The sequence below is a fragment of the Nerophis ophidion genome, linkage group LG14 (assembly GCF_033978795.1).
Source record: "Nerophis ophidion isolate RoL-2023_Sa linkage group LG14, RoL_Noph_v1.0, whole genome shotgun sequence".
Classification (NCBI taxonomy): Eukaryota; Metazoa; Chordata; class Actinopteri; order Syngnathiformes; family Syngnathidae; genus Nerophis; species Nerophis ophidion.
In genome coordinates, this window is record NC_084624.1 from 16,985,807 (window position 1) to 17,012,724 (window position 26,918).

The 26,918-nt window shown below is 43.2% G+C and overlaps 1 protein-coding gene across 2 annotated transcripts in view; it reads right to left on the minus strand.

The window, feature by feature from the left end:
* Positions 1–2,572: 2,572 nt before the first annotated feature.
* The window catches only part of adat1 (adenosine deaminase tRNA specific 1), a 52,750-nt gene continuing 28,404 nt past the window's right edge, over positions 2,573–26,918 (minus strand). Inside the window, exons 6-9 of one of the 2 annotated variants that reach the window (XM_061920004.1) lie at positions 23,342–23,487; positions 21,310–21,409; positions 14,459–14,545; positions 2,573–3,485 (exon numbers count right to left, since the gene is read on the minus strand). In XM_061920004.1, the coding sequence (XP_061775988.1) occupies positions 3,353–3,485; positions 14,459–14,545; positions 21,310–21,409; positions 23,342–23,487 (466 nt within the window). In that variant the 3' untranslated portion in view covers positions 2,573–3,352. The remainder of the gene's footprint in view (positions 3,486–14,458; positions 14,546–21,309; positions 21,410–23,341; positions 23,488–26,918) is intronic. The other variant, XM_061920005.1, reaches the window with a different exon arrangement.

Sequence of the window (26,918 nt, forward strand, 5' to 3'; positions counted from 1 at the left end):
TTCTTGGATCTAAACTTTACCCCTGCTGGTAATTGTTTTTATATTTTTATTGTAATATTTTCAGAATGTGTTTGTTCTATTTTCGGCCAAAGCAAGACATTCTGAAGTTGTCTTTATTTTCTAGTTTTAATGCCATGATTTTAATAGGGGGTCGCACGGTGAGAGAGGGGTTAGTGTGTCTGCCTCACAATACGAAGGTCCTGGGTTCGATCCTGCGCTAGGTTGATTGGCAACACTAAATTGGCCCTAATGTGTGAATGTGAGTGTGAATGTTGTCTGTCTATCTGCGTTGGCGACTTTTCCAGAGTGTAAACCACCTTCCGCCCAATTGTAGCTGAGACAGGTGCCGAAAGGGATAAGCAGTAGAAAATGGATGGATGGATGGATTTTAATCGGCCCGTGTGTGCACAGATTTTCCTCCACGCGGCCCCTGAGCTAAAACGAGTTTGACACCCCTGCTTATGGCTTTTGGAGTGCTTGGAATTTGGACGACATTACTACAGTCAAAACGAGAGCAAAATAACAATAGCGTATGTTTATTGGATAACTATAAAACAACACAATAGGTTACTGCCTATGAAAATTATTATTCTAGCAAACACATTTGCAAACGTGTATCAATCAGCGCATGTGTTATCCAATTCACGTGTGTGTGTCTGCATATCAATTTGTGTGTGTGTAATCAGATTTGCGTGTGTGTGTTTTAAGTTGTCTGTTCATACTATGATTTGGTGGTAGCGGGGGGTGTATATTGTAGCGTCCCAGAAGAGTTAGAGCTGCAAGGTGTTCTGGGTATTTGGTCTGTTGTGTTTATGTAGTGTTACGGTGCGGAAGTTCTCCAGAAATGTGTTTGTCATTCTTGTTTGGTGTGGGTTCACAATGTGGCGCATATTTGTAACAGTGTTAAAGTTGTTAATACGGCCACCCTCATTGTGACCTGTATGGCTGTTGACCAAGTATGCATTGCATTCACTTGTGTGTGCGTGTGTAAGAGCCGCATATATTATGTGATTGGGCCGTCACGCAAAGACATTACCTTTAAGGCAGGGGTCTCAAACTCAATTTACCTGGGGGCCACTGGATGCAGAAACTGGGTGAGGCTGGGCCGCGAGAAAAGATTTCTTAAAAAAATCTAACATGCACTTTTTAATGAATTCACCTTCTTTGAATGGCTTTCCCGCCCTAGCAACATACTTGCCAACTCTCACGATCTTTCCGGGAAACACCCGAATATCAGTGCGCCTACTGACAATCTCCCGGGGCAATCATTCTCCCGGTTTTCACCCGGTCAACAATAGTAGGGGCGTGCCGTGATGGCACTGCCTTTAGCGTCCTCTACAACCTGACGTCTCGTCCGCTTTTCCACCATACAAAAAGTGTTCCGGCCCAGTCACATATAGTATGAGGTTTCTGCTGACCCACGGAAGTGACTGCAAGACATACTTGATCAACAGCCATACAAGTCACACTGAGGGTGGCCGTATAAACAACTTTAACACTCTTACTAATATGCGCCACACCGTGAACCCCCACCAAACAAGAATGACAAACACATTTTGGGAGAACATCCGCACTGTAACACAACATAAACACAACAGAACAAATACCCAGAATCCAATGCAGCCCTAACTCTTCCGGGCTACAATAGGGGGAAGAGTTGTGGAGGGCGGGGGTGTATATTATAGCCAAGAAGTTTTAGAACTGCATGGGATTCTGGGTATTTGTTCTGTTGTGTTTATTTTGTGTTGCGGTGCGGATGTTCTCCCAAAATGTGTTTGTCATTCTTGTTTGGTGTGGGTTCACAGCGTGACACATATTTGTAACAGTGTTAAAATTATTTATACGGCCACCCTTAGTGTGACCTGTGCGGCTGTTGATCAAGTATGCCTTGTAGTCGCTTACTGCGTCTACGGAAGCCAAATACAACATGTGGCTGGGCTGGCACGCTATTTATACAGGTTGTAGAGGACGGTAAAGACATTACCACCACGGTGCCCCCTTAATATTGTTGTTAAGGTGAAATACGGGAGAATGATTACCCCTGGAGGGGCACTGAAAACTGTGAGTCTCCCGGAAAAATCGAGGATACGCAAGTATAACGCTGTAATGCGCCATTCATATAAAACTCACCGCGCTGCATCAACATAAAATTGTCACATCAAAGGCGGGCCGCAAAATAACGTCTCGAGGGCCGCATGTTTGAGACCCCTGCTATAAGGTTTATTGGCACTCTGTACTTCTTCCTATTTCCTGTACACAGCGGCGTTTTAAAAAATCCTACATTTTACTTTTTTGAAACCGATAATCTTGAAACCGATACCAATAATTTACGATATTACGTTTAAAGCATTTATCGGCCGATAATATCGGCAGGCCGATATTATCCTACTTTCTATTTTTTACACCTGACTTTTGCAACACTTCTGCCATGTAGGAGTTGTCGTCCTGTACAGGCATTTGGATGGGTAAAAAGAGTTGTCCCTGGCCTTTTCTTATACTCGCCACTAATCAGCACCCAAGCAGACTGCTGGCTTCTGCGAGCTCATTATTACGAAAAAATGACCGACAGGAAGGCGAGAAACACTTTTTTATTTCAAAAGACTCTCGCGCCGTACCTGCCGTCAAAGACACGCTGCAGGCTTACACACACACACACACATACACACACACACACACACACACACACACACACACACGCATCCACAAAATATATACACCACCCCCCATCCACGACTCCTGACGTGAATCCCTTTGGGGTGATGGACGGCTGGCCAGTGCTTGAAGAGCTGCAGCCCTCCACCTTAGCCCCCACTGCCTCCCCTCTGTTGCAAGTCTGGAGTTGTATGTTGTAATATGTATATGTGCTTTGTTACAGAGTTTTTTCCCCACTCCAGACAGGGCTTGCTTAGGTCAGCCCAGTCTCGATTGTATTTTTTTTATTCAGCCTCCCCCAGTTTTTACCTTTTTCCCCATCTTTTATGGGGCGCCTTGTGGCGACCCATCTGCGTCCCTGTTCTGCAACCCTGTACATTGTTTGTCTAATCTTGAACGGGTTTGTGCTAAAAACATAGTTTCGTTGTACATGTGCAATGACTATAAAGACCATACTACAGCTAGGTCCAAAAATATTTGGACATTGACACAATTTTCAGTATTCCAGCTCTGGAGAAAACCACAATGGATTTGAAATGAAACAATCAAGATGTGCTTTAAGTGCAGACTTGCATTGAGTACAACCTTAAACTTATCTGGATATTTAAAAATTGTGGGTCGCTTACTCTCAGTAAAATTGTTTCAATTACATTTAAGAGGGAACAATACATATTAATGAACATTTATAAACATGTTTGTTTCATTGGAAGAGTAGCAGGTTTCTGTCACCTCGGGGCCAAAGAGGGAAGACTTTATTGCGAAGCTGCCGCCAAGATTGTTGGTAGGCTTCAGAGGCTTCCTTGTAGTCCAAGTATGTGTGCAGATCTTTACGCCTGCACAAACACAAAGACATCACCATTGAATACATCACTTCTGGAAAAAACATCAACACAATTTAATATATATATATTAGTGTTGGGGCTTCACGGTGGCAGAGGGGTTAGTGCGTCTGCCTCACAATACAAAGGTCCTTCAGTCCTGGGTTCAATCCCAGGCTCGGGATCTTTCAGTGTGGAGTTTGCATGTTCTCCCTGTGAATGCGTGGGTTCCCTCCGGGTACTCCGGCTTCCTCCCACCTCCAAAGACATGCACCTGGGGATAGGTTGATTGGCAACACTAAAATTGGCCCTGGTGTGTGAATGTGAGTGTGAATGTTGTCTGTCTATCTGTGTTGGCCCTGCGATGAGTTGGTGACTTGTCCGGGGTGTACCCCGCCTTCCGCCCGATTGTAGCCGAGATAGGCGCCAGCGCCCCCCGCCACCCCAAAAGGGAATAAGCGGTAGAAAATGGATGGATGGATATATTAGTGTTGTCCCGGTACCAATATTTTGGTACCGGTACTACAATGTATTTCGATACTTTTTGGTACTTTTCGATACTTTTCTAAATAAAAGGGACCACAAAAAAATGCATTATTGACTTATTTTTAACAAAATATTTTAGTGTACATTAAACATGTTTCTTATTGCAATTTTGTCCTTCATAAAATAGTGAACATACAAGACAACTTGTCTTTTAGTAGTAAGTAAACAGACAAAGGCTCATAATTTAGTCTGCTGACATATGCAGTAACATATTTTGTCATTTTCCATTTTATTATTTTGTCAAAATTATTAAGGACAAGCTGTAAAAATGAATTATTAATCTACTTGTTCATTTACTGTTAATATCTGCTTATTTTCTCTTTTAATATGTCCGAGCTACACTTCTGTTAAAATGTAATAAACACTTATTCTTCTGTTGTTTGGATACTTGACATTAGTTTTGGATGATACCACACATTTGGGTATCAATCCGATACCAAGTAGTTACAGGATCATACATTGGTCATATTCAAAGGCCTCATGTGTCCAGGGACATATTTCCTGAGTAAACATAATATAAATGTTTTAAAAATGAAATATTTTGTAATGCTAAAAGACATTGATATAATCATAGTAGTATCAACTAGATACGCTCCTGTACTTGGTATCATTACAGTGGACGTTAGGTGTAGATCTACCAATGGCGTTTGTTTACATTTTTACGCGGGTGGGCTACAGTGTGTAGTGAAGCATATTTAGCTATTCCTCGTCCTGCATGGATGATACTTGTAAGAAACTTACTTTATTTGTCACCATGGAGGCAAGGATTAGTGATTTAGAAGTAGCTACCACACTGCAGACTGCGGATGGATGTTAGCCGCTAGCTCGCTAGCCATGTCTTAAAGAACCTCTTCCTGAGGGTGTTTCAGTGTTATAACTTCACTTTTATTGTTAGTTTTTAAGCCAAAATGTGTCCGTTCTCCCTTTTTTGTCTACAACCATTGTCTATTCGTAAGTACTCCGTGATTGTGCGCTGCCGAACATGCTCCTCTGCTCGTAAACCAGCAATGTCACGACGTGACGACGACGGGGCTGCGGGACCGGTACTTTTTGGAGGAGGTATAGTACCGAATATGATTAATTAGTATCGCGGTACTATACTAATATTGGTATACAATCCTAGGACACAGTGCGTCAGACTGAAGGACATCACGTCTGACACTGTGATCAGCAGCACCGGAGCACCGCAGGGAACGGTGCTGGCCCCTCTTCTCTTCACACTGTACACCGCTGACTTTTGCTACAACTCAGATCTGTGTCACGTCCAGAAGTACGCGGATGACACTGCCATCGTCGGGTGCTTAAGGGACGGCAGAGAGGAGGAGTTTCGGAACCTGGTGAGGGACTTTGTTGTCTGGTGCCACACGAACCTCTTGCAGCTCAATCCGTCAAAGACCAAGGAGCTGGTCATTGACTTTGGGAGGTCGAGTCCACGGTCAAAACCTATTGTGATCAAGGGAGTTGAGGTACAGACCGTGGACTCATTCAAGTACCTCGGGGTTTGGGTGGACAATAAGCTGGACTGGACTGTTAACACGAACCACCTGTACAAGAAAGGACAGAGCAGGCTGCACTTCCTCAGGAGACTGCGCTCCTTCAACATTTGTAGAAAACCCCTTGTGGATGTACTACCAGTCTGTGGTTGCCAGTGTTCTGTTCTACATGGTAGTGTGCTGGGGGGGCAGTACATCTAAGGACAGCTCCAGACTGGAGAAACTGATCAGGCAGGCCGGTTCTACAATCGGAATGAAACTGGACTCACTGGTGAGGGTGGCAGAGAAGAGGACTGTCGACAATCTACTGAGCATCCTGGATGATGCCAGTCACCCTCTGCATAGCGTAATCAGCAGCCAGAGGAGCCTGTTCAGTGCTAGACTGCTTCATCCCAAGTCCAGGACTAATAGACTCAAAAACTCCTTTGTCCCACACGCCATTAGACTGTACAACTCCTTTCTGGGGAGGGGGGCGGGGGGTACTAGGATGACAGGGGATGCAAAACAATAACAGTGCAATACGTTTTCATAACATGGTCACTACTACTAGTTTCTCTTGTTATATTCTTATTTTACGGCTATATTTTTATTCCCATTGTTGCTTTTTATTTTAATTTTAATATTTCTCTATTTTGTTTCCATTTAAACCCCCATTATTTACATTTTTTAAATTGATCTCAACTCTGTACACTGCTGCTGGAATTTAAATTTTCCTGAAGGAACTGTCGTGAAGGAATCAATAAAGTACTATCTATCTATCTATCTATCTATATACATATATATTTTTTCCTGCCATCATACTTGCCATACAAATTTGGGATATATAAATATATATACATACGCATATATATATATATATATATATATATATATATATATATATATATATATATATGTATATATATATATATATGCATATATATCCATTTCTACCGCTTATTCCCTTTTGGGGTCGCAGGGGGCGCTGGCGCCTATCTCAGCTACAATCGGGCGGAAGGCGGGGTACACCCTGGACAAGTCGCCACCTCATCGCAGGGCCAACACAGATAGACAGACAATATTCACACTCACATTCACACACTAGTGCCAATTTAGTGCTGCCAATCAACCTATCCCCAGGTGCATGTCTTTGGAAGTCGGAGGAAGCCGGAGTACCCGGAGGGAACCCACGCAATCGGGGAGAACATGCAAACTCCACACAGAAAGATCCCGAGCCTGGGATTGAACCCAAGACTGCAGGACCTTTGTATTGTGAGGCAGACGCACTAACCCCTCTCCCACCGTGAAGCCCCTACGCCAGTGGTTCTCAAACTTTTTTTGTTATCCCCCACTTTAGACAAGGGGGAGTTTTCAAGCCCCACCTTCCCCCATTGCCCCAACAGAACGCTAATGCCAAGCTTAACATTTTCATATTTATTGAACATCAAGTAACATCAAGTTGTATACATTCAAAGTCAATAACATAAAATAACATCACGTTCAATAATAAATAAATTAACTGTGCAGCTGTGGTTTAACTCGCATCAAGTTCAATAATAAATAAAATAACTTGCATCAAGTTCAATATTAAATAAACCAAAAGTGTTTTAACTTGCATCAAATTCAATATTAAATAAACCAAAAGTGTTTTAACTTGCATCAAATTCAATAATAAATCCAAAAAAGTGTTATAACTTGCATCAAGTTCAATAATAAATAAAATAAAAGTGCCACTTTGCAATCTTTGCAAAAAAAAAAATAGGAGCTATGCATTTGGCAAGACAGGGCAAGTGAACATGAGCTTTACAGTACTCCAGCATTAGTGGCTGCAATGAGCCTGTTTTGCACTGCACAGCTATTCAAATCGGGGTTGCAGGCTTGACACTGCCACGCTTAAGTCATGCTCAATGTTCAGCTGAGACCTGTACTTCGTTTTGAGTGAAGCAACAGCTGAAAAGCCTATCTCAAACGGATGCCAGATTTTTGTTTCTCTGCAGGCGCTGGCTTTGGCTCGACGACCTTTGAGGTGCGAGTCACAAATTTATCCATTTTGTGTAATTGTAGTCCGCGCGAAAGTTTGTTCCGCTTAGCCCCGCCTCCATTAGTTACTGTTGCTATGTCTGTCAAACTTTCGCTCCGACCAAGAAATTTAAAGCCTACAGGAAAAATAAGTCATTTACATTTATTTATATAGTGGATTCCACAGACAGAATCACAAAGTTATTTACAGTGTGTATAGAAGATGAAAGCATAGTAAAAAAAAAAAAAATCTAAGAATATAATTTAAAAAAGAAAACATTTAAGTGAAATTTCCTCCCGTTCCTCGCGCCCCACCTGTCATGTCTCTATTCCCCACACTTTGAGAAACGCTGCCCTATGCATATACATATATATACATAGAGTATATATGTATATACACATATATATATCTATATATATATATCTATATATATATATATATATATATATATACATATAAATTGTTCATGAATGAGTGTATCCGTTCGGCCACCGTGTTCAATGGAGAAGTCTGATCTACAAAATTTGCAGACAGCCTACCTCTTCACCTTCGAGCTTTTCTGGATGAACTGAAATTATTTTTTTCTAATCATTTTGGAACTTGCAAGCGTACATCTCCTTACTCGTCGTCGCAAAGTCTCTTCTTAATTCTTCTGCCTTGTCTATGTTATGTTTTTGGACATGACTACTTGCCGTAGTTTTAAAGCAATGCATGATGGGAATCCGGATGTTGTGTGTCAGTGTGTTCATGTGCCGGCTGGAATAAACACAGGCTGAGAAATAGCTCCGTGCCTGCGGTTTAGCTCGGTTGGTAGAGTGGCCGTGCCAGCAACTTGAGGGTTGCAGGTTCGATTCCCGCTTCTCCCAACCTAGTCACTGCCGTTGTGTCCTTGGGCAAGACACTTTACCCACCTGCTCCCAGTGCCACCCACATTGGTTTGAATGTAACTTAGATATTGGGTTTCACTGTGTAAATGGCTTTGAGTCACTAGAGAAAAAGCGCTATATAAATCGAATTCACTTCACACTACTTTATGGGTTGGAGATAAACCTATGGATAACGGAGACATATATAATAGTCTCCTTTTCAGGTGAGAGAGGACGCTAGAGGCAGTGCCTTTAAGGTACGCCCCCAATATTGTTGTCTGGGTGGAAATTGGGAGAAATTCGGGAGAATGGTTGCCCCGGGAAATTTTCGGGAGGGGCACTGGAATTCGGGAGTCTCCCAGGAAAATCGGGAGGGTTGGCAAGAATGCCTGCCGCACACATGGTGTCCATCCTGTGAGACTTCTTAACTGTGTCCGAGGAAGACATTCTTATTTACACCGAATTCTGTAAACATTTGTCCAGGATTAACAGAATACATTACACTTTAAGACATCAAACCTTTTCAGCCACTTGAGACGTCAGCATCATTGGGACTGTTTTTAAGCCTGCAAAGATGCCTGCTGATAAAAAAAACACTGTCTGACCTGACCTCAGACAGGGGAGCTCAGTTCAGAGCTGTGAAACGCAATGGCTGTAGGGCTGGGGGTACAGCTGCATCGCACTACTGCTTGTCACCCTCAAACAAATGGGCTGTGTGAAAAGTTTCATCGCTCGCTAAAGGCTGCCCTGCGGGCTAGTCTCACAGACAGTGGATGGGTTGACCGTTTACCGCGGGTAATGTTGGGTCTGCGCACTGCTCCGAAGGAGGACCTCCAGGTCTCCGCTACCGAATTGGTCTGCGGTCAAACTCTGAGGGTGCCAGGCGACTTCCTGGTCAATGGACCAAAATGGCCCATCGCCCCACTGCTCAGGGAGCCACCAAGGCAGTGTTGCCTGTCCCCATACATCACTGTTTGCCTAGATTCCGTATGCCCAAAGACCTCCTGGCGGAAAAGTTTGTGTTCCTCCGTCTACTCCAACCTCCTTACGACGGTCCCTTTTAAGTGGTGAAAGCAGGGCTCAAGACCTTTGTCGTACATTTGGGCGGTCCGCACGAGTGGGTTACTGCCGATCGGATAAAGCCTGCCCATCAGGACCCGGACGGCGTGACGTAGGGCTGGGCGATATATTGATATACACGATATATCGCGGGTTTGTCTCTGTGCAATATAGAAAATGACTATATCATGATATTCGAGTATATGGTCTCACGCAGTTGCTTTTAGCTGCTGGCATTACACTACAGGCTTGTTCCACTCCTTCTTGTGTCTCCTCACAGAAAGCAAGCCCACCTTCTTACATACGTCACATCATACGCCACATACGTATACGCCCTCGCGGAGCAGAGAGGTAGCAGCATGGGTAACGTTAGCTGTGATGCTAGCGGAGCCGTGCGAGTGGTAATACGAGAGAAAGAAGGTGCGAATCTGGTAACAAATGAAGGAAGGAATAATTCCCAAGAAAAACAGCAGGGGGTCCATCGTCTGGCGGTGGTTTGGCTTCAAGCGGGAATATGTCGAACAGACAACCGTAATTTGTCAAGTGTGGGGCAAAAGTGTTACTATAAAAAGTAGCATTACTGCTAATATGTAGCATCATTTGAAAAGTCACCTGCTACAGAATGAAGAGTGGTTACTCCGCATGTCAACATCTCCATTCGGGCCCAGACCATCAAAATGCTAAGGTAAACATTTCCAAAACAACACCGTATGACAAAACTAGTCAAGAACAAAAGGAGATAATGTCTGCAGTAACCTACCACATGGCGTAGGACATACACTATTTGATTTCCTATTATGCAGATCATTTTTATTTGACAGTTATTGAAATATCTTGTGTGACATCATGCACAAAAGTGCACTTTATTTGTTTTAAACTATTGTAGTGGCGTTCTGTACAAAAAGTGCACTTTAATTTAGTGTTAATTTGAATGTTTGTGCCACTGCTTATTAACTGTTAATAAATACAGTTTTGGTCAATTGACTTAGTTGTGATTTCCCTCTCTGCATGAAAGTTTAAAATGAGCATATATTATATGCAGTATGAACAAGAATGTTTTAATGTAGACACATATAATTATCATACTGGTGTGATTATATGCATCAAGTGTTAATTCAAGGCTAAGGCAAAATATTGATATATATATCGTGTATCGCGATGTGGCCTAAAAATATTGAGATATTAAAAAAAGGCCATTTCGCCCAACCCTAGCGTGATGCTATCTCCACTCCCACTTCATCGGGGCCGACTGCCTGCATCTGTTTTAGACCCGGTTACGTCTTTTGACGGATGGTCTGGTTGCCCGCTGTTTCGACCCAGGCTTGCCGGCGTCGAGGTCGGCCCCCCAAGGGCAACATTGTCTGTGCCTATGGATACTGTGCAGAGTAGCCGCTATGGATGTCCTATTATCCATCCATTCATCCTTTTTCTACCGCTTATCCCTTTTGGGTTGCGGGGGGTGCTGGAGCTTATCTTAGCTACATTCGGGTGGAAGGCGGTGTATACCCTGGACAAGCAGTCACTTCATCACAGGGCCAACACAGATAGACACACAACATTCACACATTAGGGACAATTTAGTGTTGCCAATCAACCTATCCCCAGGTACGAAATGGTAATACTGAATTCCTGGAATTTATGGAAAACCGAGAATTTTTCCAGTTAAAAAAAAAAAATTGTCTTTTGTCCTGATTAAGAATAATTTTTTGTTGGGGAAATGGATGAAAAGTGTTGAAAAATGTGGGTGGAGTAGGAACCAGAAAAAAGGGTGAAATAAGGGTTTTGGAAAACCAGGAATACTGAAAAATCCTGGAATTTTTTTGAATTTCGAAAAAAGGTATTTCAAATTTCCAGGATGGTGGAATATTTTGAAGTTGGAACAGTTTGAATCAGATGAAAAATGTGGGAGTTGTGGAACGTTGAAGAATGTCTCATTGATTTCAGTTGGAATTCCACCAAAATTTTGGAATTTCAGGAAAAGCGGGAATTTTCTGGGAAATGGTAAATAAGTTTGATGGTCTGAATGAGTTGATGTTGGAATATTTCAAATCAATCGAGAAATGTTGAAGTAGTAACATGTTGAATTGAGAAATGGTATTATGGAATTCCTGGAATTTCTGGAAAATCGGGAATTTTTCCAGTTCATAAAACAACTTCATTTTTTTGTCCTGATAAAGAGGAATCTTTTGACGGTGGAACATTTGAAGTCTGCGATGAGGTAGAGACTTGTCCAGGGTGTACCCTGCCTTCCGCCCGAATGGAGCAGAGATAGGCTCCATCAACCCCCCGGGGCCCTGAAAGGGACAAGCAGTAGACAATGGATGGATGAACATTCGAAGTTGGTTGAAAAATGTGGAAAGAGTAGTCGCCTATTAGACCACCTAAAAAAACTAATTTGGTGGTTTGGCTGTGTAGGGGCAACTAAATGTTCTCATCACCAGATTGGGGATTAGTGGATAGGTTGGATGTGACCAGATATAAGGGGGACACACTTCCGGGTGAAAAGGGTTGTTTTTGTGGAAGGAAGTCTGATAATAAACTCACCGGCTCAGAATTACTGTTCTCTCGCCTCACTATATCGACTCCCACATAATTAATAATTATTATAATTGAATATTAAAGTATGTGAAAGTTCAACTCCTACTTTGTTTACTTTGGTGACGACGTCTTTAAAGATTTGTAATCAATCAGAAATATTAAGCAGCTTAAAGTCAAACATGGATGAGTGAGGAGGGAGTGTTTTGCATTTTCCCATCATGCCTTGCAATGGATTTAAATGGGTGTAATTTCGAATTTTTCATAATATCCACAATGTTTAGTGATCAGGTTGTGTTGTGTGACCATGTGTGTTGACTTTTTGTGCTGGTTGAATTAGTTTTTCAAAACAATGACTAGGAGAGGTTGTTTGGGTAGGGTTATATAAGTAAATGCTGTGTTTCTGATGTCAAGAAAGTAGGCATCATGGTCACTGACCTGAATTTCTAACAATATCCACAATATAGTGACAATTTGTCAGCTGTCAGACCCCTGGATATTTAAATTTAACATTAAATCACCCCGCAAGACCGATAATTGAAATTGAACTGGTACCGTTTTCCCCCTAGCGATATTGAAGATGTGGTTTGGACACCCCTGCTTTACAGCTTATCTGCATCCAGTTTGTATCTCTGATTCCACAGCACATTACCATACTCCAGGTTGGGTCTTACTACGGTGGAAAATAGGATTGGTAGCATTTCAGCTGATATTAGTATGAAGGTACTTTTAAACATTCCTAAAATCTGGTATGCCTTGGATACAGCAAATGACATATGTTGGTGAAAATGTAGCTCTTCGTCAACTATCACTCCTAAATATTTTTATGTTGCTGCTCAGTGACGATGATGAAGGCAACAAGACTACAACGCATATCAACATAAACGGAACATTTGACATAGAAATCTTTCCTTTGGCTACCACATTTTATGTCTACAAAGGCGCTCTACTCTGCATGTCGACGTCTTGTCCACACATCTTGTTATCTCTGTTTTTTCATGGCTTAACCTTTAGTAGTAGTAATAATAATATAAGTAATAATAGTATAAGTAGTTGTACTACTAGTAGTAGTAGTAATAGTAGTAATAATAGTCATAGTATTATAGCAGTAATTATAGTAGTAGCATATTACTGTAATTTTCGGACTATAAGTCGCAGTTTTTTTCATGGTTTGGCCAGGGGTGCGACTTATACACAGGGGCGACTTATGTGTGAAATTATTAACACATTTCCAATTCAACATGTTACTATTTTACCATTTCTCGATTAATTTGAAAAATTCCAACATCAACTCATTCAGACCATCAAACGTATTCACCATTTCCCAAAAAATTCCCGCTTTTCCCGAAATTCTTAAATTTTGGTGGAATGCCAACTGAAATCAATGGGACATTCTTCAACGTTCCACAACCCCCACATTTTTCATCTGATTGAAACTGTTCCAACTTCAAAATATTCCACTATCCTGGCAATCTAAATGACCTGTTTTCGAAATTCAAAACAGTTCCCGGATTTCTCCAGAATTCCTGGGATGGTTTCCTGCTGGCTCCACTGTGGACGGGACTCTCTCTGCTGTGTTGGATCCGCTGTGGACTGGAACTTTCACAGTATCATGTTAGACCCGCTCAACATTCATTGCTTTCGATTTCCCTAGAAGGGGGGGGGGGTTGCCCACATATGCGGTCCTCTCCAAGGTTTCTCATAGTCATCATTGTCACCGACGTCCCACTGGGTGTGAGTTTTCCTTGCCCTTATGTGGGCCTACCGAGGATGTCGTAGTGGTTTGTGTTGTGGTTTGTGCAGCCCTTTGAGACACTAGTGATTTAGGGCTATATAAATAATCATTGATTGATTGATTACCGTAAAATATCAAATAATATTATTTAGCTCATTCACGTAAGAGACTAGACGTATAAGAATTCATGGGATTTAGCGATTAGGAGTGACAGATTGTTTGATAAATGTATAGCATGTTCTATATGTTATAGTTATTTGAATGACTCTTACCATAATATGTTATGTTAACATACCAGGCACCTTCTCATTTGGTTATTTATGCCTCAAATAACGTACAATTATTCAGCCTGTTGTTCACAATTTTTTATTTATTTTAAATTGCCTTTCAAATGTCTATTCTTGCTGTTGGGTTTTATCAAATCAATTTCCTCCCAAAATGCGACTTATACTCCAGTGCGACATATATATGTTTTTTTTCCTTCTTCATTATGCATTTTCGGCAGGTGCGACTTATACTCCGGAGCGATTTATACTCCAAAAAATGCGGTACTTGCGATTTTATGATAAAAACTAAATAGCCTTATCGCGTTCACACAACTTGTAATTTCTGTCTCTGCATAGTTTCACATTTCTAGTAGTAGTAGTAGCAATAGAATGGAATGGAATGGAAAATCGGTAGTACTAAAAGTGATACTATTAAAACATACGAAGTGTTGACAAATTATGTTTTAAAAAGTGATCATTGTTTGTTACCTGAGAGAGTCAGGAAGTGCTGCATCATCAGTGTCAGACACCAAAGACAGAAAGGAATGGAAAAGCTCCAGTTTGCACAAAGCAGACCTGAACACACAAAAACATCATTGGACATAATTTGAAATCATAATTCATCAATAATAATCAATACGATACAATTTTAGCGCCAGTCCACTTTTCTTTATACATGCTTCCCCTGGGTCAATCAATCAATCAATCAATCAATCAATCAATGTTTATTTATATAGCCCTAAATCACAAGTGTCTCAAAGGGCTGCACTTTTTAAAAACAGCACTGGGTGCTGTTTTTAAAAAGCACAATTTCTCTTTTCATTGTTTTGCAGATTATATCCATATTTGTTGCGATATAGGTTGCGATGACTACTCCGCAGAACTTTGCATAATGTACAGGAATGGTTGGGGGCAAATTTTTTATACTTAAACAAAAATAAAACAGAAATTGTCGCATTTGGTCAAACGAACCCATCCATCCATCCATCCATTTTGTACCGCTTATTCCCTTTTGGAGTCGCGGGGGGCGCTGGCGCCCATCTCAGCTACAATCGGGCGGGAGGCGGTGTACACCCTGGACAAGTCGCCACCTCATCGCAGGGCCAACACAGATAGACAGACAACATTCACACTCACATTCACACACTAGGGCAAATTTAGTGTTGCCAATCAACCTAACCCGCTGCAAGAAAATTACAGTGCTATTGGTCCTCATATTCTCCTCTCTGAGCTGCTACCTTACCGTTGTAGAGGAGTTTGCGTGTCCCAATGATCCTAGGAGCTATGTTGTCTGGGGGTTTTCATGCCCCCTGGTAGGGTCTCCCAAGACAAACAGGTCCTAGGTGAGTGATCAGACAAAGAGCAGCTCAAAGACTTCTATGGAATTACAACGAAATGAACCCAGATTTCCCTCGCCCGGACGTGGGTCACCGGGGCCCCGCTCTGGAGCCAGGCCCGGAGTTGGGGCACGATGGCGAGCGCCTGGTGGTCGGGCCTGTTACCATGGGGCCCGGCCGGGCACAGCCCGAAGAGGCAACGTGGGTCATCCCTCCAATGGGCTCACCACTCATAGGAGGGGCCATAGAGGTCGGGTGCATTGTGAGCTGGGCGGCAGCCGAAGGCAGGGCACTTGGCGGTCCGATCCTCGGCTACAGAAGCTAGCTCTTGGGACGTGGAACGTCACCTCACTGGGGGGGAAGGAGCCTGAGCTAGTGCGCGAGGTAGAGAAGTTCCGGCTGGATATAGTCGGACTCACCTCGACGCACAGCAAGGGCTCTGGAACCAGTTCTCTCGAGAGGGACTGGACCCTCTTCCACTCTGGCGTTGCCGGCAGTGAGAGGCGACGGGCTGGGGTGGCAATTCTGGTTTCCCCCCGGCTCAAAGCCTGTACGTTTGAGTTCAACCCAGTGGACGAGAGGGTAGCTTCCCTTCGCCTTCGGGTGGGGGGACGGGTTCTGACTGTTGTTTGTGCTTACGCACCAAACAGCAGTTCAGAATACCCACCCTTTTTGGGTACACTCGAGGGAGTACTGGAAAGTGCTCCTCCGGGTGATTCCCTTGTCCTACTGGGAGACTTCAACGCTCATGTTGGCAACGACAGTGAAACCTGGAGAGGCGTGATTGGGAAGAATGGTCGCCCGGATCTAAACCCGAGTGGTGTTTTGTTATTGGACTTTTGTGCTCGTCACAGTTTGTCGATAACAAACACCATGTTCAAACATAAGGGTGTCCATATGTGCACTTGGCACCAGGACACCCTAGGCCGCAGTTCCATGATCGACTTTGTAGTTGTGTCATCGGATTTGCGGCCTTATGTTTTGGACACTCGGGTGAAGAGAGGGGCGGAGCTTTCTACCGATCACCACCTGGTGGTGAGTTGGCTGCGATGGTGGGGGAGGATGCCGGACAGACCTGGCAGGCCCAAGCGCATTGTGAGGGTCTGCTGGGAACGTCTGGCAGAGTCTCCTGTCAGAGAGAGTTTGAATTCACACCTCCGGGAGAACTTTGAACATGTCACGAGGGAGGTGCGGGACATTGAGTCCGAGTGGACCATGTTCCGAACCTCTATTGTCGAGGCGGCTGATTGGAGCTGTGGCCGCAAGGTTGTTGGTGCCTGTCGTGGCGGAAATCCCAGAACCCGTTGGTGGACACCAGCAGTGAGGGATGCCGTCAAGCTGAAGAAGGAGTCTTATCGGGTTCTTTTGGCTCATAGGACTCCGGAGGCAGTGGACGGGTACCGACGGGCCAAGCGGTGTGCAGCTTTAGCGGTCGCGGAGGCAAAAACTCGGACATGGGAAGAGTTCGGGGAAGCCATGGAAAACGACTTCCGGACGGCTTCGAAGCGATTCTGGACCACCATACGGCGCCTCAGGAAGGGGAAGCAGTGCACTATCAACACCGTGTATGGTGCGGATGGTGTTCTGCTGACTTCGACTGCGGATGTTGTGGATCGGTGGAGGGAATACTTCGAAGACCTCCTCAATCCCACCAACACGTCTTTCTTTGAGGAAGCGGTGCCTGGGGAATCTGTAGTGGACTCTCCTATTTCTGGGGCTGAGGTCGCTGAGGTAGTTAAAAAGCTCCTCGGCGGCAAGGCCCCGGGGGTGGATGAGATCCGCCCGGAGTTCCTTAAGGCTCTGGATGCTGTGGGGCTGTCTTGGTTGACAAGACTCTGCAGCATCGCGTGGACATCGGGGGCGGTACCTCTGGATTGGCAGACCGGGGTGGTGGTCCCTCTCTTTAAGAAGGGGGACCGGAGGGTGTGTTCCAACTATCGTGGGATCACACTCCTCAGCCTTCCCGGTAAGGTTTATTCAGGTGTACTGGAGAGGAGGCTTCGCCGGATAGTCGAACCTCGGATTCAGGAGGAACAGTGTGGTTTTCGTCCTGGTCGTGGAACTGTGGACCAGCTCTATACTCTCGGCAGGGTTCTTGAGGGTGCATGGGAGTTTGCCCAACCAGTCTACATGTGCTTTGTGGACTTGGAGAAGGCATTCGACCGTGTCCCTCGGGAAGTCCTGTGGGGAGTGCTCAGAGAGTATGGGGTATCGGAATGTCTTATTGTGGCAGTCCGCTCCCTGTATGATCAGTGTCAGAGCTTGGTCCGCATTGCTGGCAGTAAGTCGGACACGTTTCCAGTGAAGGTTGGACTCCGCCAAGGCTGTCCTTTGTCACCGATTCTGTTCATAACTTTTATGGACAGAATTTCTAGGCGCAGTCAAGGCGTTGAGGGGTTCCGGTTTGGTGGCCACGGGATTAGGTCTCTGCTTTTTGCAGATGATGTAGTCCTGATGGCTTCATCTGGCCGGGATCTTCAGCTCTCACTGGATCGGTTCGCAGCCGAGTGTGAAGCGACCGGAATGAGAATCAGCACCTCCAAGTCCGAGTCCATGGTTCTCGCCCGGAAAAGGGTGGAGTGCCATCTCCGGGTTGGGGAGGAGACCCTGCCCCAAGTGGAGGAGTTCAAGTACCTAGGAGTCTTGTTCACGAGTGGGGGAAGAGTGGATCGTGAGATCGACAGGCGGATCGGTGCGGCGTCTTCAGTAATGCGGACGTTGTATCGATCCGTTGTGGTGAAGAAGGAGCTGAGCCGGAAGGCAAAGCTCTCAATTTACCGGTCGATCTACGTTCCCATCCTCACCTATGGTCATGAGCTTTGGGTCATGACCGAAAGGATAAGATCACGGGTACAAGCGGCCGAAATGAGTTTCCTCCGCCGGGTGGCGGGGCTCTCCCTTAGAGATAGGGTGAGAAGCTCTGCCATCCGGGAGGAGCTCAACGTAAAGCCGCTGCTCCTCCACATCGAGAGGAGCCAGATGAGGTGGTTCGGGCATCTGGTCAGGATGCCACCCGAACGCCTCCCTAGGGATGTGTTTAGGGCACGTCCAGCTGGTAGGAGGCCACGGGGAAGACCCAGGACACGTTGGAAAGACTATGTCTCCCGGCTGGCCTGGGAACGCCTCGGGATCCCCCGGGAAGAGCTAGACGAAGTTGCTGGAGATGGGGAAGTCTGGGCTTCCCTGCTTAGGCTGCTGCCCCCGCGACCCGACCTCGGATAAGCGGAAGATGATGGATGGATGGATGGATGGTCCTCATATTACCACGAATCAGTAAGGAGCCTTGGAGTTATTTTTTGACAGCTTGCTTAAACTGGATAAACAAATTAGCTCTGTCATAGAATTTAGCTTCTTTAAGCTATGACTCCTTGCAAAAATAAAACAATATCTTCCACAGGCTGACTTTGAAAAAGCTATTCATGCATTAGTGTTGTCACGCCTGGATTACTGTAATTCTTTGTAAGTAGGCCTGGATCAGGGCTCTCTGTAGCGCAGGCTTGGGCAAATATTTTGACTCGGGGGGCCACATTTAGAGAAAAAAATGTGTCTGGGGGCCAGCATATCTATTTTTCTGAAAACTAATACAAAACCTCACAACAATGTCTGATTGAATGCTAAAAGCGTTATGACAGACCGCCATAAAAAACACAATGGAATTTTACAATTTTCTATGGATAAAACACTGAATATTGACAAAATATGAACGTCACACCCCCTTTCGATCGACACATTGTACAATCAAGTGAAACGCAACAAAAATGCAACAAACAGTGAAATATGAACATGAAGACCACAAAATAAACCCACCTACAATCTGATATATCAGATACATCACTAAGCTTTAGAACTTTGTTGTGAAAATCTCCTTCCGTTGTCTGTGGAAACGCTCCCAACCCACACTGCTTGATGCCTCGTCTGAGCTGCTGTGACTTACATTACCAAAGTTACTAATTAGATGACCATAGTAACTGGTATATCATTCATAAGCGCAGATTTTAACCAATGGAATACTTTGTATAGTTCAAGACTTACGGTTGTTAGAAAACAAGACTGCACATCATAATGACAGCTACACTTTCCATCTTAAAGTTTTAAAAAAATTATTTGGGATTGTCCGGCGGGCCAGATAGAAAAGCTCAACGGGCCGCATGTGGCCCCCGGGTCTTAATTTGCCCAGGTCTGCTCTAGCGGCTGCATCGCTTGCAGAACTCTGCTGCTCATCTTTTACCCAAAACCAAACGACGTGAGAAAATTACCCCTGTACTGGCTTCCCTTCATTGGCTACCAGTTAATTTTAGAGTTAATTTAAAAATTATTTTAATTGTTTTTAAATGCCTACTCCAAGAAGCCCCGCTTATCTCATTGAACTGCTGCAGCCTTATTCTCCTAGCACAGGGGTCGGCAACCCGCGGCTCCGGAGCCGCATGCGGCTCTTTGGCAACTCTGATGCGGCTCAGCTGCACAATCGCCGACCCCCCAGATTGTTGCAGAGAGATTCCGGAATTCAATGCCTCTCCCGGACATCACCCGGAGTCAACGTTCTCCAATTTTCACTCGGACTACAATATTAAGGGTGGGCCGTGATGATATTACTCTTAACGTCCTCTTGAACGTCATCACGCCCACCATTCACTAAATGCTATTTGCATGCCGACCGGACGCATGCATTTTGCTGCTTCAATCGGCACATATATGAGATTTCAAGGCATACTGGGTGACACAGAGTACACTGACGGTTGTGATATAAACAACTTTAATACTCCTACTAATATGCGCCACATTGTGAACCCACACAAAAGAAGAATGACAAACACATTTCGGGAGAAAATCCTCATGGTAACACAACATAAACGCAACACAACAAATACCCAGAATTATTTGCATCCATGACAATTCCTGACTATATTATACACCCCGCGAGCACCAAAGCCCCCTCCCTCCCTGCGTGGTTAAGGTGGGCGGGATTTAGTGCTCGCGGGGTGTATAACATAGTCAGGAATTTTCATGGATGCAAAGGATTCTGGGTATTTGTTGTGTTGCGTTTATGTTGTGTTACTGTGAGGATTTTCTCCCGAAATGTGTTTGTCATTCTTGTTTGGTGTGGCTCCACAGTGTGGCGCATATTAGTAAGAGTGTTAAAGTTGTTCATATCACAACCGTCAGTGTACTCTGTGTCACCCAGTATGCCTTCAAATCGTGTGCGTGCATCTGCGGAAGCCTCTCACAACATGCTGCTGGACTGGCAAGCAGTTTGTACATGTTGTAGAAGGTGTTTAAGGTATTGGCTTCATAGCATGCCCTTATTCTTGTCATCTGGGTGACCACCAGCAGATATTGGCGAGAATAGTTGCGGCTCCCATTGTCTTCCTCATTTTGTGAAATGGCTCTTTGAGTGGTAAAGGTTGCCGACCCCTGTCCTAGCAGGACCCTGAGGTCTTCAGACCAGCTCCTCCTCGCTGGCCCAAAAAACAGGCTAAAAACGAGAAGACATCGGGCCTTTTCAGTGGCAGGGCCCAGACTACGTAACAACCTTCCATCATCTATTAGGTCATCCCAGTCTCTGAGCCAATTTAAATCTAGGCTAAAACATATTTTTACTCCCTGGCATTCAAATCATGTTATTTTTCTTGTTTTTTTTTACTTCTTGTTTTATCCTTTTTATTTATTTATTACATTTTAGTATTTGAGTGGATATATTCTGCACTTCTCTGAAGGTATATTTCACTACTGTATTTTATTCATCCTTCCGTGTTACAATGTAAATGTGACACTAGGAATTGATTTACGTGGATCCCGACTTGAACAAGTTGAAAAACTTATTCAGGTGTTACCATTTAGTGGTCAATTGGACGGAATATGTACTGAACTGTGCAATCTACTAATAAAAGTTTCAATCAATCAATCAATGTGCCCCTTTTCTTATGTCTGTACAGCACTTTGACCAACCGGGGTTGTTTTTAAACAAACTGAACTGAACTGGATACTGTTTATGAGTGTGTTTACCGAGCTTGAGCTGTGCCCAGAGCCTTCTTGGTGACTCCTTGTTTGTAGCCGCAGGCAGTGACGTCCAGTGGCTGATCACTCACATTACACCAGCTGATAGCTGAAGACAAGATCAAGCAGCATCACTCTTATCAGCGTATTGTTCTGCTAGATGACAGATAAGCATGGACTCTATCATTTGCAAACTCAGTCATATCAAACTGTAAAAGTATTTATCATAAATAAATATAAATAGTATGTTGTAGTTACTTGTCATACATTCCTTATTGTAAATAAAACATACTGCAAATGTATAAACCATTACAAACAAAATACATTGATTGTGAGGAACACAACAGTTATTTTACAAAACCCGTTTCCATCTGAGTTGAGAAATTGTGTTAGATGTAAATATAAACGGAATACAATGATTTGAAAATCCTTTTCAACCCATATTCAATTCAATGCACTACAAAGACAAGATATTTGATGTTCAAACTCATAAACATTTTTTTTTGTGCAAATAATAATTAACTTAGAATTTCATGGCTGCAACACGTGGCAAAATAGTTGGAAAAGGGCATGTTAACCACTGTGTTACATCACCTTTTCTTTAAACAACACTCAATAAACGTTTGGGAACTGAAGAAACTAATTGTTGAAGCTTTGAAAGTGGAATTCTTTACCATTCTTGCTTGATGTACAGCTTAAGTTGTTCAACAGTCCGGGGTCTCCGCTGTTGTATTTTGCGCTTCATAATGCGCCGCACATTTTCGATGGGGGACATGTCTGGACTGCAGGCGGGCCAGGAAAGTACCCGCACTCTTTTACTATGAAGCCACGCTGTTGTAACTCGTGGCTTGGCATTGTTTTGCTTAAATAAGCAGGGGCGTCCATGATAACGTTGCTTGGATGACAACATATATTGCTCCAAAACCTGTATGGACCATTCAGCATTAATGGTGCCTTCACAGATGCCAGTTACCCATGCCTTGGGCACTAATACACCCCCATACCATCACAGATGCTGGCTTTAGAACTTTACGCCTATAACAATCCGGATGGTTATTTTCCTCTTTGTTCCGGAGGACACCATGTCCAGAGTTTCCAAATATAATTTGAATAATGGACTCATCAGACCACAGAACACTTTTCCACTTTGCATCAGTCCATCTTAGATGAGCTCGGGCCCAGCGAAGCCGGCGGCGTTCCTGGGTGTTGTTGATAAATGGCTTTCGCTTTGCATAGTAGAGTTTTAACTTGCATTTACAGATGCAGCGACCAACTGTAGTTACTGACAGTGGTTTTATGAAGTGTTCCTGAGCCCATGTGGTGATATCCTTTACACACGGATGGCGGTTTTTGATGCAGTACCGCCTGAGGGATCAAAGGTCCGTAATATCGCTTACGTGCAGTGATTTCTCCAGATTTTCTGAACGTTTTGATGATTTTACGGACCGTAGATGGCAAAATCCCTAAATTCCTTGCAATAGCTCGTTGAGAAATGTTGTTCTAAAACTGTTCGACAATTTGCTTACAAATTGGTGACCCTCGCCCCATCCTTGTTTGTGAATTACTTAGCATTTCATGGAAGCTGCTTTTATACCCAATCATGGCACCCACCTTTTCCCAATTAGCCTGCACACCTGTGGGATGTTCCAAATAAGTGTTTGATGAGCATCCCTCAACTTTATCATTATTTATTGCCACCTTTCCCAAATTCTTTGTCACGTGTTGCTGGCATCAAATTCTAAAGTTAATGATTATTTGCAACAAAAAAAATGTTTATCAGTTTTAACATCAAATATGTTGTCTTTGTAACATATTCAACTGAATATGGGTTAAAAATGATTTGCAAATCATTGTATTCAGTTTATATTTACACCTAACACAATTTCCCAACTCATATGGAAACGGGGTTTGTAATTGGACAAAGTATTTGCATTATCAGTTCCTGGAAATGCTGATGGAAAAGAGATTTTTTCCACATCCATTGCTGTCGTGTTTGTTATAGATAATTATAGACGTGATGAAAGCAAACATGTGACTCTACCTGCTCCACAGGGGGTAATGCGTCCTTGTCCCGCCTTATGTTGGAGCTCAGTCTGGGCTTGGCTGAACGGAAACTCCAGTGTGGATTGAAGAAAAACTGGACGACACGTTGAGAAACCAGCAGCCAGATCTGATACGTGACGACACCTGAATAGAACACAACAGACCGGTTTCATTACTCCCACTCTCTTAAATTTGTTGAAAAAACATTTAAAAGCAGATTAGATACATGTATAAACACAAAAATTACTGTCAGCCATTATGGATACAGAGAAAATATCCCAACAGTGATGGCACTAATTGAAATAAGTGAAGGCATTGCTGTTCAATTACTGTAAACAACGTGCAGCTGCAGTATTTATGGATCTATCAAAAGTATTTCATACAGTCAATAACAGCGCATCATAAGAAGTGCTTTTGAACTGGGTAAAAGTCACTAAAACAGAAAACAATATGTGCACAAATCAGTGTTCTTAAATAAATCTTGTGGTCTACATCGGGGGTCCGTTCTGTGACCAAAATTATTCAATTCATACACCAAGGACATCTGCAATGTCGCTAATATAATTTGCAGACTACGAAAAGGGCACAGCCGATTAAATCATCACATACCGCAGTGGTTCTCAAATGGGGGTACGCGTACCCCTGGGGGTACATGAAGGTATGCCAAGGGGTACGTGAGATTTTTTTTAAATATTCTAAAAATAGCAACAATTCAAAAATCATTTATAAATATATTTATTGAAAAATAGCAACAATTCAAAAAACCTTTATAAATATATTTATTGAATAATACTTCAACAAAATAGGAATGTAAGTTCGTAAACTGTGAAAAGAAATGCAACAATGCAAAATTTAGTGTTGACAGCTAGATTTTTTGTGGACATGTTCCATAAGTATTGATGTTAAAGATTTCTTTTTTTGGTGAAGAAATGTTTAGAATTAAGTTCATGAATCCAGATGGATCTCCATTGCAATCCCCAAAGAGGGCACTTTAAATTGATGATTACTTCTATGCGTAGAAATCTTTTTTTGTAATTGAATCACTTGTTTATTTTTCAACAAGTTTTTAGTTATTTTTATCTTTTTTTCCAAATATTTCAAGAAAGACCACTACATATGAGCAATATTTTGCACTGTTATACAATTTCATAAATCAGAAACTGATTAAATAGGTTTGTATTTTACTTCTTTATCCCTTTTTTTTTTAACCAAAAATGCTTTGCTCTGATTAGGGGGTACTTGAATTTAAAACATTTTCACAGGGGGTACATCACTAAAAGAAGGTTGATAACCACTTACATACTGTATATCCAAAGTTCAAGATTGACCCATCAGAACATTGCCCATGTCAGACAAGCAGCATGACAACAGAACATATGTTGCAGGAATGCCACTAGAACAACACACAGAGACCACAACCAGAGATATTGGAACAAAAAACCTGTATGGGAGTCTTGTGGATCTGCAGCGTACAGCATCATTCGTTTTGGAAACGTGCGTTCCCATTTAGAAGTAAAGTTAAAGTCCCAATGATAGTCACACACACTAAGTGTGGTGAAATTATCCTCTGCATTTGACCCAGCAGCAAGGAGAAGAAAAAGATTTGCAGATGACAGTACAACATTCTACATAGTGGAAAACACACAGGAAGTCATGAAAGCTAATATGGTCAAAATAAACAAACTAAAGACTGTTTGATAAAAACAGATTATCGTAAATGTATGTAAAACCTAACTCATATTATTCCGAAAAACACTAAAATATATACTCAAACCGAAATACAAATAGATGGTGTGGATAGTGACGTAGTACAAGAAAACACATTTTAGGAGTCATAAAGAGTAATAAAATGAGTTAGAAAACTACACTGCTTACAGTGTATCTCGCAAGTATTCATAGCGTCACTTTTTTCACATTTCGTTATGTTACAGCCTTATTCCAAAACGGAGTAAATTCATTTTTGTCCTCAAGATCCTAAACACGATATGCCTTAATGATAATGTGACAAGTTTTTATTTAGCAAATTTATCAGAAATAAAAAAAACATCACATGCCCATAAATAGGGCAGCATGGTGGCTCAGGGTTTAGTGCATGTGCGTTACTATCAAGGGTCCTGAGTAGTCCAGAGTTCAAACCTGGGCTCAGGATCTTTCTGTGAGGAGTTTGCATGTTGTCTATGACTGCTCGGGTTCCCTCCGGGTACTCCGGCTTCCTCCCACCTTCAAAAACATGCACATTGGCAACACTAAATTTGCCCTAGTGTGTGAATGTGAGTGTGAATGTTGTCTGTCTATCTGTGTTGGCCCTGCGATAAGGTAGCGACTTGTCAGGGTGTACGCCGCCTTCTGCCCGAATGCAGCTGAGAAAGGCTCCAGTACCCCCCGCGACCCCAAAAGGGGCAAGCGGTAGAAAATGGATGGATGGATGACCATACATTTTCACAGCCTTTCCTCAATACTGTGTTGATGCACCTTCGGCAGCAAATACCGCCTCAAGTCATTTTGAGTACGATGCCACAAGCTTGGCACACCTAAGTTTGGGCAGTTTCGCTCATTTATTTTTGCAGCACCTCTCCAGCTTCATCTGGTTGGATGGGAAGCGGTGGTTTTCATCCAGATGTCTGTACATTTCTGCATTCATCTTAGTCTCGTCAGCGAGGTGACACATAATCCAATTGTCACTCTGTCAGAGGTACAGCATTCTTCTGTGGAGAGACGAGAACCTTCCAGAAGGACAACCATCCCTACAGCAATGCACCAATCAGGCCTGTATGGTAGAGTTTCCAGACAGAAGCCATTAATTCGTAAAAAGTTTGCCAAAATGCACCTCAAAGACTCTCACACCGTGAGAAACTAAATTCATAAAATTCTCTGGTCTGATGAGACAAATATTGAACTCTTTGGCGTGATTGCCGGGCGTCAGGTTTGGAGGAAACCAGGCACCACTTTTCACCAGGCCAATATCATCCCTACAGTGAAGCATGGCGGTAGCAGCATCATGCTGTGGGGATGTTCTGTAGCGGCAGGAACTGGGAGAATAGTCAGGATGGAGGTCAAGAAGAATGCAGCCATGTACAAAGACATCCTGGATGAAAACCAACACTTCTCATCAAGGCCGATGGAGCTTGAAAGGTGATGCAAAAAAAAAAAAAATAGGCGAAACTGCCCAAAAATAGGTGTGCCAAGCTTGTGGCAGGTAAACTGACGATGCAATCGCACATGTAGATGGATAGATAGACAGATAGATAGTACTTATTTTATTCTGTCAGGAGAGTTCCTTCAGGAGAGTTCCTTCAGGAAAATTAACATTTTCAGCACAATCCCATTCAAGATCAGACAAACATTACAGGGAAACAGAACAGGATCGCTGACGGGTCTGCCGACTTCCGGCGCTCCTCACAAAAAAGGTGAGATACAGGTAAACAAGGGGGGGAATGGGAGAAAAAAAGATTAAAATACAATAAAATAAAATAAAAAAATCGGTCTAAGCCTGGACCTCCTCTGGAGAGGGGGTCCAGACTGAGGCCAAGGGAAAAAAAACTATTCATAGCCATAGTACACATCCCTTTTACATG